The sequence below is a fragment of the Salmo salar genome, chromosome ssa01 (assembly GCF_905237065.1).
Source record: "Salmo salar chromosome ssa01, Ssal_v3.1, whole genome shotgun sequence".
Taxonomy (NCBI): Eukaryota; Metazoa; Chordata; class Actinopteri; order Salmoniformes; family Salmonidae; genus Salmo; species Salmo salar.
Genome location: NC_059442.1, coordinates 137263849 through 137281870, shown reverse-complemented (window position 1 = coordinate 137281870; position 18022 = coordinate 137263849). Strand labels below are relative to the sequence as shown.

General features: G+C 44.3%; 1 protein-coding gene across 14 annotated transcripts in view; it reads left to right on the top strand.

Annotated features, from left to right (window-relative positions):
• Positions 1-18022, top strand: part of LOC106565324 (guanine nucleotide exchange factor VAV2) — a 217939-nt gene that overhangs the window by 189064 nt on the left and 10853 nt on the right. For 7 of the 14 annotated variants that reach the window (XM_045690579.1, XM_014132304.2, XM_045690551.1 and 4 more), the window contains 7 exons: positions 8323-8422; positions 12474-12569; positions 15963-16031; positions 16248-16334; positions 17158-17246; positions 17380-17512; positions 17879-17893. In XM_045690579.1, coding sequence (XP_045546535.1) covers positions 8323-8422; positions 12474-12569; positions 15963-16031; positions 16248-16334; positions 17158-17246; positions 17380-17512; positions 17879-17893 — 589 coding nt within the window. The remainder of the gene's footprint in view (positions 1-8322; positions 8423-12473; positions 12570-15962; positions 16032-16247; positions 16335-17157; positions 17247-17379; positions 17513-17878; positions 17894-18022) is intronic. The other 7 variants (XM_045690564.1, XM_045690575.1, XM_014132371.2 and 4 more) reach the window with 3 other exon arrangements.

Below are 18022 nucleotides of genomic sequence, written 5' to 3'. Positions count from 1 at the left end.
GTCTGGAAGTGAGAGAGGAATTTAAAGAGAAAGTTTACATGTCACTGATGGAAAGTGTCCCTCCCTTCCACAGAAGAGCTCAGTCTTAAGCGACTGTGGAGTTTAGAGATTGTTTCCTCCACATGCTTTTTTTACCGTCCATCTTCTGACTTTACTCCTGACTCTCGTTTTCCCTCTAAATATCTCTCTCTCTCTCTCCCTTTCTCTTGCACCCTCTCTTGTTCAATCGAGTACAGGCTTAACTGAATGAACAAAAAGACGGAATGCAATATGACATTTTATTAAATAGTTTGGGGAATGGCCACGTCTCTGAGGGAAGATCCTTGGCGCCAGATGTTTATGGCCACCCTGCTACTTGGTTTGCTGCTGGGAGGCTGGAGAATATAACCATTATTCGAGATAGAACTGATTGCAAGGACTGAATTAACATATGAAGTTATAGCAGAAGACATTTTGTTTATGACGAGATAAAATACAAATGAAATTAAAATACCTAGAGGAATGAAAGTTAAAGGCAGTAGTAGGTCTACTGAGCTCATAAAGCATGGATGAAGTATTTGTTTTTTTATCACTGAAGACTCAATTGATAAGATGACTGTGATATTGCAAAGCACCACTTGTGAAGAAGGCTACGATTATGCATGTAAGCCAACTTTATAATGTAAAATATGAATGAATATGCTTACAGACTATAGGAAACATGTTGTCTCTGATTATTATGGATCAAATCAAACTTGATTTGTCACATGCGCCGAATACAAGTGTAGACCTTATTGCGAAATGCTTACTTAAATGACTTACTTAACTCTTCTTGAACTGCACAGTTGGTTAACAAAATATTTACCAAATAAACTAAAGTAAAAAATTATAAAAAATAACACAATCAAATTAAAATAATGAGGCTATATACATACAGGTACCGAGTCAGTGTGCAGGTTAGTTGAAGTAATTTGTAGATGTAGGTAGGGGTGAAGTGACTAAGCATAGGTAATAAACAGCGAGTAGCAGCAGTGTACAAAACAAATGGGGGGGCGTGTCCATGTAAATAGTCTGGTGGCCATTTGATGAATTGTTCAGTCTCGAAGCTGTTAATAAGATTTTTGGTCCTAGACTTGACACTCTGGTACCGCTTGCCATGTGGTACAGTAGCAGAGATAACAGTCTATGACTTGGGTGACTGGAGTCTCTGACAATTTTAGGGGCTTTCCTCTGACACCGCCTAATATATAGGTCCTGGATGGCAGGAAGCTTGGCCCCAGTGATGAACTGGTCCATACGCACTACTCTCTGTAGCGCCTTATGGTCAGATGCCGAGCAGTTGCCATACCAGGCAGTGATGCAACCCGTCAGGATGCTCTCGATGGTGCAGCTGTAGAACGTTTTGAGGATCTGGGGACCCATGCCAAATCTTTTCAGTTTCCTGAGGGCGAAAAGGTTTTGTTGTGCCCTCTTCACGACTGTCTTGGTGTGTTTGGACTATGATAGTTTGTTGGTGATGTGGACACCAAGGAACTTGAAAGTCTCGACCCGCTCAACTACAGCCCCGTCGATGTTAATGGGGGCCTATTCGGCCCTCTTTTTCCTACGATACCAATCCATGATTGCTGGTAATGGAGTGTCGGTGTGGCCGTTCGACAAGCTGCTTTTGGGTTCACCTTAGTTCAAGTCCGCTCCTATGCAATCATATAGCTGTAAACAGCAGCAACCAGCCTGTGTAGACCAGTACACGGGAGTTCTCAAAGCCAGGCAGGGCACGACCATGTGTTATATAACACACCAGTGTTATATGGAGTTCCATACATTCTAATATATTGAATAGAGAGAAGAGAGTGATAGTGAGGGAGAGAAAACAGTTCAACACGTTTAAGGGGAAAGAGTAAGCCTGTGGGCTATACACCTGAAACCAAACAGAAACCTTAGACTGCAAACGTGTGCTAGATAAATATGACATGACAAAAATATACATAGAAATATACATAGACCTATGATGAGTGAAGTAATTCCTTGAACTGGGAAGCCTACACCCTGTCTATCCTGTACATATGACACTGACATTTGATTGATTTGTGCAGTCACGATAGCCACTACAACGAAAGCTATATTATAATAATGATGTATATTCATTGCTTGCAGAACTTAAGAATTAAATGACAATGAGTAGGCGGCAGGCCTAACGATGAGTATCGTCAGATAAACATAGGCTAGTCTTGAATTATACTTGCAAGCCACTACCAGTAGCATATGTGCCTGTGTCCCTGCAGACAATAGCCATATTTGGAAATAACTCTGTGCGCTCCCTGCAACAAAAAACTTTATGACACAAGACAACATATTGTTTAACAAATGGTTGAGTGTACCCCATGAATAGCCTCGGGAGTATGCATACAAGGAGCATTTATGATAAACCAGATCTGATAGCTGAAATGGAATAATATTATGTATCAACGTGGGATGACGGCTAAACACGGCCGTAAATCATAATTTATGTAATTTATCAAGCTGTCTTCTCCTGGGGGGAAACATTAAGCACAACACATTCTGGCAAATGCGCAATGCTACCACAAACACTGCGATGGAAAGGATACGCTGTAGCCTGGGATCTGAGGTTTTAAAGATGTACAGGGTCGTTGGTTGCGGCAGCAAGAGCGGCCCGGGTGGAGACAGTGGAGGTAGCCGCGGTGAATGTTGCAGCAGAGGAAGAAGGCCCAGAGACAGCCATCTTAGAGTTTTCCCCCTTGCTGGCAAAGCCAATTTCTGGAACTTTTTCCTCTCTTTGGGAGAAATGATCTCTTCTCCTGAGAACGGGATGCCGTCGACTGGGAGTTGCAGAGATGAGTCAAACACATTACATTAGTAGCCAGTAGGAGGAGCTCTTGGCTGGACAGGCCTGGGCTCATGATCCCCAGAATTTCATCGTCTGACAATGGTCTCACTTGCGTGAGGAAATTGCATTTTTGTGCCCAGTTTATAGTCTACAAGGTAAATAGGTGAATGACGCTCCGCACATGGCCAATAGGAAAGAGTAGAAGAAATAAGACGCTGTGCTGATATGTTTTTATTCATTCCCACTATGCCCATAGATTTGGAAACAAAGTGAATTATGTTATGGATGAAGTTAAACGAGCCTTCAGACAAGCCTTCCTGATTGAACTTCTGTAAACTACATGAAATCAAATCAAATTAAATTCAATTGTATTTGTCACGTGCCGAATACAACAGGTGTAGGCCTTACTGTGAAATGCTTACTTAACCAACAATGAAGTTTTAAGAAAATAGAGTTAAAAAAAAAAATGTTACAAAATAAACTAAAGTTGAAAAAAAATTAGCACAGTAAAATAACAAGGCTATATACACCGGGTACCAGTACCGAGTCAATGTGCGGGGTAGAGGTTGGTCGAGCCTTTTGGACATAGACTTGGCGCTCCGGTACCGCTTGCCATGCGGTAGCAGAGAGAACAGTCTATGACTTGGGTGACTGGAGTCTTTGACAATTTTTGTGGCCTTCCTCTGACACCGCCTAGTATAGAGGTCCTGGATGGCAGGAAACCTGGCCTCAGTGATGTACTGGACCATATGGAGTACGCTCTGAATAGGTGTTGTCGTGCCCTCTTCACGACTGTCTTGGTGTGTTTGGACCATGATATTTTATTGGTGATGTGGGCACCAAGGAACTTGAAGCTCTCGACCCGCTCCACTACAGCCCCATCGATGTTAATGGGGGTGTGTTTGGCCCTCCTTTTCCTGTAGTCCAAGATCAGCTCCTTTGTCTTGCTCACATTGAGGGAAAGGTTTTTGTCCTGGCATCACACTGCCAGGTCTCTGACCTCCTCCCTATAGGCTGTCTCATTGTTGTCGGTGATCAGGCCTACCACCGTTGTGTTGTCAGCAAACTTAATGATGGTGTTGGAGTCATGCTTGGCCACGCAGTTGTGGGTGAACAGGGTGTACAGGAGGGGACTGAGCACGCACCCCTGAGGGGCCCCTCTGTTGAGGATCAGCGTGGCAGATGTGTTGTTGCCTACCTGTACCACCTGGGGGGGCGGCCCATCTGGAAGTCTAGGATCCAGTTGCAGAGGGGGGTGTTCAGTCTCAGGGTTCTTAGCTTAGTGATGAGCTTTGTGGGCACTATGGTTTTTAACGTTGAGCTGTATTCAATGAACAGCATTCTCACATAAGTGTTATTTTTGTCCAGGTGGGAAAGGGCAGTGTGAAGTGCAATTGAGATTGCGTCATCTGTGGATCTGTTAGTGCGGTATGTGAATTGGAGTGGGTCTAGGGTTTCCGGGATGATGGTGTTGAACTGTACTGAACTATAGGCATATGAATACACCCCTAGACTGTTTGTCTCTTGCCGTTGTCACAACGCGGTAGGAGATATGGGCTAGGACACGTCTTGACAGGCACGCCGCTACCCCGAGCCAGGCAGAAGCCACAGAGGCCATGCGAATCAGGACTTTTTTTGATTCACTTCAACACCTTTTCCACATGACATGTCATGCTCCTCGAGGGCCGAGCAGAAGCCGTCGTATAGGCAGAGTGCTGCTTTAGCATCCTAGAGGGGGACTTGTTCCATGCTGTCGACTGTCTCTAATATAGAATCCCAACATTGGCTCATCATCATCATCCACTCTGTACTCTCTCTATGATATTAGAACACAGTCTGGTTAACAGGACTCTCATTAGATTCATTTAATCCAATGATGCATATACAGTATAGTTTATGTAGCTCAGAGAGATGTAAAGGCCATGTGCAGTAATGATGGGACTGGCTCCATGGCCAGTCGTCTGTACAGTCTATGGTGTTTCTGTGGTGTTGAGGTTTGTTTTTCACAGTGGTGTCCCCTATTGTTTTACCAGTCAGTCCTGTGAGTCATCCTGCTCTTGGATCAGTATCGCTACTCCTTTTATATGATGTGAGGTTTTAGGGTCAGCTTATGAGTAACGTTTCACAGAATCATTATGAGTAATGTTTCACAGAATCATTATGAGTAACGTTTCACAGAATCATTATGAGTAACGTTTCACAGAATCATTATGAGTAACGTTTCACAGAATCATTATGAGTAACGTTTCACAGAATACATTTACTTCTTGACTGAAAGAAGCCAGCATGCTACACTGTGAGAGGGAGAGAGAAGAGGGGGTGAGACTGGTGGAGAGAAAAGGAATTAAACATTACTTTAAAGGGAAAGACGGAAGGAGTGATAGAAGGAGATATAGCTGGTTCCTAGGGGAGCATAACATCACAAGTCTCCCAGTGTGATGTGTCCAGACATCAGGAGAAGAGAGGCTGTGCTTGTCAGTGTCTCAGGGGTTAATTATGTTTGACTCCACTGCGTGTGCGTGCGTGTGTGTACATGTGGCTTTGTACGTGTGTGTGTGTGTGTGTGTGTGTGTGTGTGTGTGTGTGTGTGTGTGTGTGTGTGTGTGTGTGTGTGTGTGTGTGTGTGTGTGTGTGTGTGTGTGTAAACATCCCCTTTGTTCCACTCGTTGTCTCTGGGAGGAGAACAAAGACAGTGACTGTCCTTTAGAGCTGGAGGAACACGAAAGCCTGTTATTAGAGGGGTCTGTAAGTATTAGCATTAACACTGTGACACGTCCTCTCTGCTGTGTCGGTATCAGAGCAGGCCCTGTGTCCCATGCTGAGGCCTGTCACTGAACAGGGGACAAATTGGTCTGTTAGGTTTGCCCCTGTTCACCTCCTCCCCGTGTCCTTGTCTGTCAACACCACAGACTTCTGCCTGGTTTTGGAGTGTTTTTAGTGGTGGTGGAGGAGCTTCAGAAAGCGGGCCCTCAGGCACAGAGGCACTGTCCCAGACACACTACACAGGCTACATGGAACCATGCTGTGAACACTGCCTAACCCCATCCAGCTGAGCTCTTTCTCTCTCATGTAGCCTACACTTTCTCTTATTTTGTCTTTTTATTTCTCTGTTTTCTCGTGACATCGTTTTTGCCCAATCTCTCCGTCTGTCTGTCTGTCTGTCTGTCTGTCTGTCTGTCTGTCTGTCTGTCTGTCTGTCTGTCTGTCTGTCTGTCTGTCTGTCTGTCTGTCTGTCTGTCTGTCTGTCTGTCTGTCTGTCTGTCTGTCTGTCTGTCTGTCTGTATGTATGTATGTTTGTTTGTGTCATCTTTATCCATTGTCACATATACCTTGTATATTGCCATGTTGTAATATAACCAATCGATAAGGATTCAAAACCTTGTGTCTAGTCTCAGTGGGTGTCTAATCCATTGCCTCATACTCTGATCACAATATCACTTTCCCCACCAGTCGCTCCACCTTAAACATACCGCTCCTGAAATGGCCTCGTAAAATAAGACCTTCATGTTCAATTAAGTCTGCGACACGTGTTATTAAAGCGCGTGGCTGACACCTGCCCTGTACCCTCGGTATGCTGCTGCCTGCTGCTCAATCTGACTGCCGCTGCCTGCCTGGCTCATAATTGAGCAAGGCAGCCATTGATCTTATTCAAATTCCCCTCCTTAAGGAGAGGAGCGATCTCCCTGGCTGTGGATCAGGCCCTAATCAGGTCCTTGTTAGCCCCAGACCACGCTGTCTTTGGACCAGACCCAGGCAGGGAGCTTCACAGTGGAGGTCAGTCTAGGCCAGTCATTAATGGGGTTTAGGGATGGAGAGAGCCATCCGGATAGTTGGCCACTGGATGACTCATCCCTACGGATGGGGATCTAGTTATATTATGAATGTACAGTAGGCAGAGGTCAGATAAGTTGGTAAGCATTGTAATGGGGTTTGTGCAGTCTGCAGGTGCTCAGTTAGTGGGTTTGTCCATGTAAGAGGCTTAGGGAAGGAGATGGGTGTAGTTTTGAGAGCTGGTGTAGTGACTGTTATCAAAGCACTCTGTTAGTGACTTATGCTCTAACTCCAAGATTAAGTGAAGAGTTGTGAAATGTTAAAAAGCTTAGTGAATTATTGTAGTAATTTAATTGAAAGAAGAAGAAACCCAACTGATTTTCTAAGAGAAATGTGCTTTTTCTGCCATACTGTGCTCCTGCTCTCTTGCTGAGTTTTGGAGACATCTCCCAGCTCTCTGGAGCAGTGCTCTTGTCTCTGTCAAGGATCTGTCAGAGACATCCTTAGACTTTAGAAATGCAAACTCTGCTCTGCTGAAGATAAAGAGACTTTGCCGAAAGCGTCAGAGGGGTTTGGCACTGCCAGTCGTGACAATGCCCTACTTTGAAAAATAAGAGAGAGAGAGAGGAATCTGTGCCACGCGTGGTGCCATCCTCTAGTCAAGATAACTTTGAACTAGTTCCAAGATGAAGTGATCTGTGTCAGGGGCCCGTTGTGAATGTGCCCTTCATATCCTCACTGGTCCAAATTAATAGGCTTTCTGCCTGATAACTCTTCAAAGCAATTTATTATAATCACTATCTTTCATTAGTGTACTGTGGTTATACTATGATTATGACTTATTGGGTAGAGGCGTGTATTCTTCAAAAGATTGTCCTGGGTTTCGAGTTAATGTATTACTTATTAATACAGTATATTCATATATACAGTAGTCATGCCCATATGAAATCTATTCATATGTTCATTTTACATCTGCCGCCTATGGTGGAAAATGGGTCACCCACTGAACTGTTAAATATTGTTGTAATTATCTTTAATCTAAAGCTATTAGTATAGCTTACTCCTCCTTAGTGTCAAGTGCCCAATGGGTTATTGGGTAATGAACTGGTCCTAAGAGTCAACAGCATATTGCTATATGATGATCTGTGTACCCTTTGATATTGGGAACCCTTTGCAGGAACCCTATAATAGAATATACACTGAGTGTACAAAATATTAAGAACACCTTCCTAATATTGAGATGCACCCCCTTTTGCCTTCAGAACAGCCTGAATTCGTAAGGGCATGGTCTACAAAGTGTCGAAAGCATTCCACAGGGATGCTGGCCCATGTTGACTCCAATTGCTCTTGATACACATGGGAAATTGTTGAGCGTGAAAAACCCAGCAGCGTTGCAGTTCTTGACACAAACCTGTGTGCCTGGCAACTACTACCATACCCCTTTTCAAAGGCACTTTAAATATTTTGTCTTTTGCATTCAGCCTCTGAATGGCACACATACGCAATCCATGTCTCAATTGTCTTAAGGCTTAACAATCCTTCTTTACCTGTCTCCTCCCCTTCATCTACACTGATTGAAGTGGTTTTAACAGGTGACATCAATAAGGGATTATAGCTTTCACCTGGATTCACCTGGTCAGTCTATCATGGAAAGAGCATGTTCCTAATGTTTTGTACACTCAGTGTATGCTTGTAATAATACAGTGATGTAATGTGTTGATATACAGATTGTTGATCTACGGCCAGTACTGCAGCCACATGGAGAATGCCCAGAAGATACTGGATGAACTCATCGCCACGCGGGAGGACGTTAAGATGAAAGTAGAGGTACAGTAACCACACACACACACACACACATATCCCTCCCCCTCCCTTACCACCTGTTCAACATTGGTGCAAAGTTGATTCACAACCACCCATGGTGTTTTGAATCATGACATTTTACTATGATAGTTTGGCTTCCATCTAAAGCTACTGTACTGCAGTTGGACAAACAGCAATGGTCTGCAGTGAAAGATCTGCTAAACCTGGAATCCCCAGCTGGCCCAAATCGTGGCCCACTGCTGAGCCAGCCATGCTGGTGGGTTGACCCGGCTCTAGTACTGTAGCATACAGTGCATTCCCTTTTCCACATTTTGTTACATTACAGCCTTACTCTAAAATGGATTAAATAAATGTTTTGCCTTATCAATCTTAAAGCTGCCGCGGTCATCCCCCTCTTCAAAGGGGGTGACACTCTAGACCCTAACTGTTACAGACCTATATCCATCCTGCCCTGCCTTTCTAAAGTCTTCGAAAGCCAAGTCAATAAACAGATCACTGACCATTTAGAATCCCACCGTACCTTCTCCACTATGCAATCTGGTTTCTGAGCTGGTCACGGGTGCACCTCGGCCACGCTCAAGGTACTAAATGATATCATAACCGCCATCGATAAAAGACAGTACTGTGCAGCCGTCTTCATCGACCTGGCCAAGGCTTTCGACTCTGTCAATCACCGTATTCTTATTGGCAGACTCAATAGCCTTGGTTTCTCAAATGACTGCCTCACCTGGTTCAGACAGAGCTCAATGTGTCAAATCAGAGGGCCTGTTATCCGGACCTCTGGCAGTCTCTATGGGGGTACCACAGGGTTCAGTTCTCGGGCCGACTCTTGTCTCTGTATATATCAACGATGTCGCTCTTGCTGCGGGTGATTCCCTGATCCACCTCTACGCAGATGACGCCATTCTGTATACATCTGGCCCTTCCTTGGACACTGTGTTAACTAACCTCCAAACAAGCTTCAATGCCATACAACACTCCTTCTGTGGTCTCCAACTGCTCTTAAACGCTAGTAAAACCAAATGCATGCTTTTCAACCGTTCACTGCCCACACCCGCCCGCCCGACTAGCATCACTACTCTGGACGGTTCTATCTTAGAATATGTGGACAACTACAAATATCTAGGTGTCTGGCTAGACTGTAAACTCTCCTTCCAGACTCATATTAAACATCTCCAATCCAAAATAAAATCTAAAATCGGCTAGCTATTGCGCAACATAGCCTCCTACGCTCACGCCGCCAAACATACCCTCGTAAAACTGACTATCCTACCGATCCTCGACTTCGGCGATGTCATTTACATAATAGCTTCCAATCCTCTACTCATCAAATTGGATGCAGTCTATCACAGTGCCATCCGTTTTGTCATCAAAGCCCCATATACCACCCACCACTGCGACATTTACATTTACATTTAACTCATTTAGCAGACGCTCTTATCCAGAGCGACTTACAAATTGGTGCATTCACCTTATGATATCCAGTGGAACAACCACTTTACAATAGTGCATCTAAATCTTTTAGGGGGGGGGGGGGGTTAGAAGGATTACTTTATCCTATCCCAGGATAGGATAAAGTTGGCTGGCCCTCGCTACATATTCGTCGCCAGACCCACTGGCTCCAGGTCATCTACAAGTCGATGCTAGGTAAAGCTCCGCCTTATCTCAGCTCACTGGTCAGGATAACAACACCCACCCATAGCTCACGCTCTAGCATGTATATTTCACTAGCCATCCCCAAAGCCAACTCCTCCTTTGGCCGCCTTTCCTTCCAGTTCACTGCTGCCAATGACTGGAACGAATTGCAAAAATTGCTGAAGCTGGAGACTTATATTTCCCTCACTAACTTTAAACATCAGCTATCTGAGCAGCTAACCGATCGCTGCACCTGTACATAGCCCACCCAATCTACCTACCTCATCTCCATATTGCTTTTATTTACTTTTCTGCTCTTTTGCACACCAGTATTTCTACTTGCACATCATCATCTGCTCATCTATCACTCCAGTGTTCATTTGCTAAATTGTAACTATTTCGTTACTATGGCCTATTTATTGCCTTACCTCCTCACGCAATTTGCACACACTATATAGAGACTTTCTTTTTTTCTATTGTGTTATTGACTGAACGCTTGTTTATTCCATGTGTAAATCTGTTGTTGTTTGTGTCGCACTGCTTTGCTTTATCTTGGCCAGGTCGCAGTTGTAAATGAGAACTTCTTCTCAACTAGCTTACCTGGTTAAATAAAGGTGAAAATAAAAATAAATAAACACACAATACCCCATAATACAAAGTGAAAACAGGTTTTTAGATTTTTATTTTATTTACATAAGTATTCAAACCCGTTTGCTATGAAACTCGAAATTGAGCTCAGGTGCATCCTGTTTCCATTGATCATCCTTGAGATGTTTCTACAACTTGATTGGAGTCCACCTGTGGTAAATTCAATTGATTGGACATGATTTGGAAAGGCACACACCTGGCTATATAAGGTCCCACAGTTGACAGTGCATGTCAGAGCAAAAACCAAGCCATGAGGTCGAATTAATTGTCCATAGAGCTCCGAGACAGGATTGTGTCGAGGCACAGATCTGGGGAAGGGTACCAAAAAATGTCTGCAGTATTGACGGTCCCCAAGAACACAGTGGCCTCCATCATTCTTAAATGGAAGAAGTTTGGAACCACCAAGACTCTTTCTAGAACTGGCCGCCCCGGCCAACCTGAGCAATCGGAGGAGAAGGGCCTTGGTCAGGGAGGTGACCAAGAACCCAATGGTCACTCTGACAGATGGGAGAACCTTTCAGAAGGACAACCATCTCTACAGCACTCCACCAATCAGGCTTTTTATGGTAGAGTGGTCAGACGGAAGCCACTCCTCAGTAAAAGGCACATGACAGCCCTATTGGAGTTTGCCAAAAGGCATCTAAAGGACTCTCAGACTATGAGAAACAAGATTCTCTGGTCTGATGAAAACAATATTTTACTTTTTGGGGTCAAGGGGTCTGAATACTTTCCGAATGCCCTGTAAGTAGAAGGCGGGTCTCTAGGTCCCAGTACGGACGCCTGGAGATGTCCTAACACAGTGAAACACACTTAACCGTGAGGAGCAGAGGTCTACAGAACAGTACTGTACAGTGTCCAACTGCCCTCTGTCACTGAGGGACATGTACTTCCCGGTCAGCCCTAAACACACATATTACAGTTAATACACATATTACAGGATGTAAAACCCCCTGGCTGGAAGCGAGCATTGGAGAGAGGACATAGAGAACTCTGTCTGTGTTAGGGACATAGTAACTTCTCTGTAGCAAACTGGACCCAAACCAACTCAGAAGTGATGATAGAGGAAGGGTAGTTACTGATGATAGGAGAAGGCTATCTCTGTGGTGAAGGGGGATTAGGGTAGACTAGGGTGCAGGATAGGGGGAAGGCCTGAGATTGACCATTGTAGTGGTTTCTTCCTGCTCATTCTAACTGTGTTTGTGTGAGTGTTCTCTCTCTCTCTCTCTCTCTCTCTCTCTCTCTCTCTCTCTCTCTCTCTCTCTCTCTCTCTCACACACACAACAATGTGGCTTTTAAATTGGATAAGCATCAGAGTTATCCCTTCAGGAGAGAGAGAGAGACATCAGGTCTGATAATCTTTGTGTAGAGCAGAAGACATCATTCAGCATCTACTGGGTTACGATGGCTCATGGTCTGTCTCAATGCATTACAATGCAGCTGTATGGCTCGTTGTTTTTCTTAATAAAAAAGGAGATTGTTATGGCTATTATTCAGACAGGGACGAATGTGTTCTTTATTACTCATACAGTAAAGGAATATCCATATCAGTATGAATGGCCTGATGTAGTTGTTCACTAAGGGGTAAGGACAGACAGGGATTTGATACCTTTTAATAAGCTGTTGATACTGTTGTTGGAAGGCACAACTGTAGCAAAGTTGTGTAGTGATAGTTTGAAATGACACTTTTGTATCAGAATGTGTACACTTTGGCTGCTGTTGTAGTTATCAACTGTGAAATGTATGATGTTTCTTGTTGTTGTTGTTGTTGTAGGAGTGCACTATGAAGGTGCAAGAGGGCAAGTTCAAGCTCCAGGACCTGCTGGTAGTACCCATGCAGCGGGTTCTCAAGTACCACCTCCTACTTAAGGTAAGGTGCATCGCAAACCTAAACTCAGCAAAAAAAAGAAACGTCTTCTCACTGTCAACTGCGTTTATTTTCAGCAAACTTAACATGTGTAAATATTTGTATGAACATAACAATATTCAACAACTAAGACATAAACTGAACAAGTTCCACAGACATGTGACTAACAGAAATGGAATAATGTGTCCCTGAACAAAGGGGGGGTCAACATCAAAAGTAACAGTCAGTATCTGGTGTGGCCACCAGCTGCATTAAGTACTGCAGTGCATCTCCTCCTCATGGACTGCACCAGATTTGCCAGTTCTTGCTGTGAGATGTTACCCCACTTTTCCACCAAGGCACCTGCAAGTTCCCGGACATTTCTGGGGTGAATGGCCCTAGCCCTCACCCTCCGATCCAACAGGTCCCAGACGTGCTCAATGGGATTGAGATCTGGGTTCTTTGCTGCCAATGGCAGAACACTGACATTCCTGTTTTGCAGGAAATCACGCAGTATGGCTGGTGGCATTGTCATGCTGGAGGGTCATGTCAGGATGAGCCTGTAGGAAGGGTACCACATGACAGAGGAGGATGTATTCCCTGTAATGCACAGTGTTGAGATTGCCTGCAATGACAACAAGCTCAGTCCGATGATGCTGTGACACACCGCCCCAGACCATGACGGACCCTCCACCTCCAAATCGATCCCGCTCCAGAGTACAGGCCTCGGTGTAACGCTCATTCCGTTGACAATAAACACGAATCCGACCATCACCCCTGGTGAGACAAAAACGCGACTTGTCAGTGAAGAGCACTTTTTGCCAGTCCTGTCTGGTCCAGCGACAGTGGGTTTGTGCCCATAGGCGACGTTGTTGCCGGTGATGTCTGGTGAGGACCTGCCTTACAACAGGCCTACAAGCCCTCAGTCCAGCCACTCTCAGCCTATTGCGAACAGTCTGAGCAATGATGGAGGGATTGTGCATTCCTGGTGTAACTCGGGCAGTTGTTGTTGCCATCCTGTATCTGTCCCGCAGGTGTGATGTTCGGATGTACCAATCCTGTGCAGATGTTGTTGCACATGGTCTGCCACAGCGAGGACGTTCAGCTGTCCATCCTGTCTCCCTGTAGTGCTGTTTTAGGCGTCTCACAGTACGGACATTGCAATTTATTGCCCTGGCCACATCTGCAGTCCTCATGCCTCCTTGCAGCATGCCTAAGGCATGTTCACGCAGATGAGCAGGGACCCTGTGTATCTTTCTTTTGGTGTTTTTCAGAGTCAATAGAAATGCCTCTTAATTGCCTACCGTCTGTAAGCTGTTAGTGTCTTAACGACCGTTCCACAGGTGCATGTTCATTAATTGTTTATGGTTCATTGAACAAGCATGGAAAACAGTGTTTAAACCCTTTACAATGAAGATCTGTGAAGTTATTTGGATTTTTACGAATTATGTTTGAAAGACAGGGTCCTTTTGCTGAGTTTACATTACAACTTGTGCCAGCCGTTATGCATTCATGTCAATGGCAGTACTGTGACACATTTACATGAATCCTCAGTACCATCACTCTTCACAAAAAAGGGACATTTTTCAAGACAATATGAACGTCATGAGATTTTCTTGGTATAGCTGTTGAATATGCTAGGGGTTTCTCTAGGAATTGCTGTTGAATATGCTAGGTGTTTCTCTTGGTATAGCTGTTGAATATGCTAGGTTTTTCTCTTGGTATAGCTGTTGAATATGCTAGGTGTTTCTCTAGGAATTGCTGTTGAATATGCTAGGTGTTTCTCTTGGTATAGCTGTTGAATATGCTAGGTGTTTCTCTTGGTATAGCTGTTGAATATGCTAGGTTTTTCTCTTGGTATAGCTGTTGAATATGCTAGGTTTTTCTCTTGGTATAGCTGTTGAATATGCTAGGTGTTTCTCTAGGAATTGCTGTTGAATATGCTAGGTGTTTCTCTTGGTATAGCTGTTGAATATGCTAGGGGTTTCTCTAGGAATTGCTGTTGAATATGCTAGGTGTTTCTCTTGGTATAGCTGTTGAATATGCTAGGTGTTTCTCTTGGTATAGCTGTTGAATATGCTAGGGGTTTCTCTTGGTATAGCTGTTGAATATGCTAGGTGTTTTAAGGGTCAATCTCACTCGAGCGCCCACTCAGTACACATCTTGGTGTCCCTCTGTTTCCCCCTCATCCCATTCCTCTACAAGGCCCTGTGTCTCTGGGTCCCTATGCCCACCCACATGGATTAAACATGCAGACTGTGTGGCCAGTACGCACAGAGACCCAACGGAGCCTTCTTCCAGGAACTCTCCCATAGTAGTCATGTTAGTAAAAACAAGCTGGTCAGGCAGTCTGATTCAAAACAGAATGAATTAACTAGTCAGCTCAATAATGAATGAGGTGGGTTTAGTTGGTGACGTGGGTATGGAGAGAGTAGAGGTGAGCAGAGTGCATGGCAGGTGATGATGGGTGGACTGCAGTGAGTGGTTTTTCAACTCAGACTGGACTGACTGACTGACTGGCTGAATGGCCTGCAGGACTTCAAGAGAAGAGAAACTGTGTTCAAATCAGCCATGCTGTAATCGTATTACATGCAGCCCATTTCACTGCTTCCCATAGCTTTGTGGTAAAGGATTAATATGCTGTGGCCTCAGGGCTTCAACTGATAGGCTGTGTGTGTACCTGTGTGTGTGTGTGTGTGTGTGTGTGTGTGTGTGTGTGTGTGTGTGTGTGTGTGTGTGTGTGTGTGTGTGTGTGTGTGTGTGTGTGTGTGTGTGTGTGCGTGCGTGTGTAAGCCTTAGCATCTTTACTTCATGACCTGGGTGTTGCAGATTCCACTGTGATGAAGACATAGCTGGTCTTTGTCAGAATTATCATAATTACACAGTACATAGCTCATAATATATTGTATACTGTAGCAAATCATTCTGTCTTCAATGAAGCAGCCAGCAGGCCTCAACTCACCAAAAGCCTCATCTTACACCATCACTCTCATATTATCTCCCCACGCTCCTAAAAACTGCTGAAGCATGAAGTCCAGCTGAATGGGTCAGTTGTAAGATCACATGCTGTGTATGTACATATGTTCCACTAGTGCCGTGCCTCTGATAGGCAGAGAGAATAGATGTGTACTGGCCTAAAATAACCCTCATTGTTTGCAGCAGCATTCATATTTTTGGGAAAAACGCACAGATTTTCTCATAAAGTATTCACTGTATTTATGCAGTAAAACACATTTTGAGGTGACGATGTTTAGTGAGAGTTCATACAAGTTACATGAGTGTAACTTACAGGGAGTTGATCTGTTTCTCTCCGCAGTGTGTGGCTGTCATACTGAGTTATGTCAATGTTTTGTGGAGTGTGTGGTGTATTTTGGTGTATAGTGTGCTCCACTGATGGAATGTAACATTCCCTTACAGGAGCTGGTGAGTCATTCAACTGACCGACCTGAGAGACAGCAGCTCAAGGAGGCGTTGGAGGCCATGCAGGTGTGTATGTGTGTGTGTGTGTTTGTGTGTGTGCACGTGCACATGCACGTTTGTGACGTTATTCTGGATATGACCATTGATTACATGTTTCTATTCATTCAGAAGAATGCTTGGGAGCATAGTGTAAAAAGTTATATTGTAGCTCTAACTCGGGCAAGATATAATAGATGTTGTTCAGATGTACTGGTGTAAAACAATGCATCTCTGTCTCTGAAGGACCTGGCTATGTACATCAATGAAGTGAAGAGAGACAATGAAACCTTGAAGAAGATTAGTGAATTCCAGAACTCCATCGAAAACCTTGTAAGTAACTCTGATTGCTGTAAATGACAGTACTTTCCTACAATCAGCACTGATGCTTCATCGATAAGGAATTTTTTAACCCTTTTGAGATTTATTGAGCGTCAATTGCCCGTCCCTCTGGCCCCAACTCGTTCCTCAACATCTCTCAGTGGACAGCCTGGAACATTTCTTCTCTCTCTCTCTCTCTCTCTCTCTCACTTTCTCCACTCTCTGCCTACCTCATCCCTCGCTTTACCTGTCCCACTCATCTGCAATTATCATGTCTCTAATAAATCATTTATTCTCCCAGAGCGTGAGCAGACAGGCTTTTTAAGTCTCCACGAATCCCAAACTTAAGTGTGTCGCACAAGGCAGTGTTAAGTCTAACAGCAGCTGGCTTTTAATGGCCTTAATATGTGTTTTAAGTGAAGCCTTAGGGATAGAGAGCCACAGGCTGCTACTTCAGATATGTCTGTACGTCTGTATGCCCATTGTATCCCGGACAAGATATAACTGACACATTCTGAAGGGGGTCATACGGTCAGAGGTGAAATACTCATGAATGTCAGTGTTATGATAGCAGAATTAAATTACACTCACATTTCCCATTTGGACATCTTGATGTTTAATACAGCACAAGTCAGTTCAGTGCCTTGGGCGATGGAAAACTTAATTCAATGAGATTTAACCAGGTTAGATGAATAATTAATAACATTGAGTAAAGTAGACAACAGTGTGCTGCTCTCATCCATACCTACTGTTTATACTACCACTTTTATTGACCACTGGGGAAACCAGAGATGTACAGCATCAGATTAACACTGGCATGTGTATGTGGCCCAAGCAGCAGGTCAAACTGGTGGAGTATGGCAGACCAAAGATAGATGGAGAGCTCAAGGTGTCCTCCATAGTCAACCGAACAAAGCAGGACCGGTGAGTGGTCAAGCTTCGCTATGAAAGCCAGACTTACTGAATGTGTGGTACTCGAATGAGGTCATAAACAGACTTAGTAATGGAGAACACGTGTTCAGAGCTCTAACAGGTGTTTTATGCTTCTTTTCCCAAGGTACATATTCCTGTTTGATAAAGTGGTCATAGTGTGCAAGCGGAAAGGCTACTGCTATGAACTGAAGGAGATCATTGAGTTGCAGTCGTACAAAATGTCTGACGACCCCATGAACAACAGGGACATGAAGAAGGTAGGCAGCAGCGTTGAGCACTTTAAAACGAGGGACGCACAATTTCCCTCAGCAGCCTGCTGAAGGGACACGCTCAGCCCAGGTTCTGCAATATCTTAGCAAAGTTTACAAATGGTGTCCTTGAGGTAGAATTGCGGTGACGGTAATTTCAGATAAGCGAGCTCATGTGTAATGCATCAAAGTGTCAGATCTGTATGCATTGTGCAAGCCTATGCTCTGAAGAACATGTAAATGAAATGAAGGTAATTTATAATACTGCCGTGTGCATTTTCCACCAATCTAACCATTCTTTTGAATCTGCATGTGTGGTCGTGTGCATGTGTAACTGAATCTTCTCTGGTGTGTTTCTCTTTGCATGCTTACCAGTCGAGTGGAAAAATGGTAAGCTGAAGCAATCCTTAACTCATCTTCTCATTGCAGCTAGTGTGTGTGTGTGTGTGTGTGGGTGTGGTGTTGGGTCATGCCATGATTGCATGTGCACCCACTGGCTATGTGATTCTCTTACGCTTT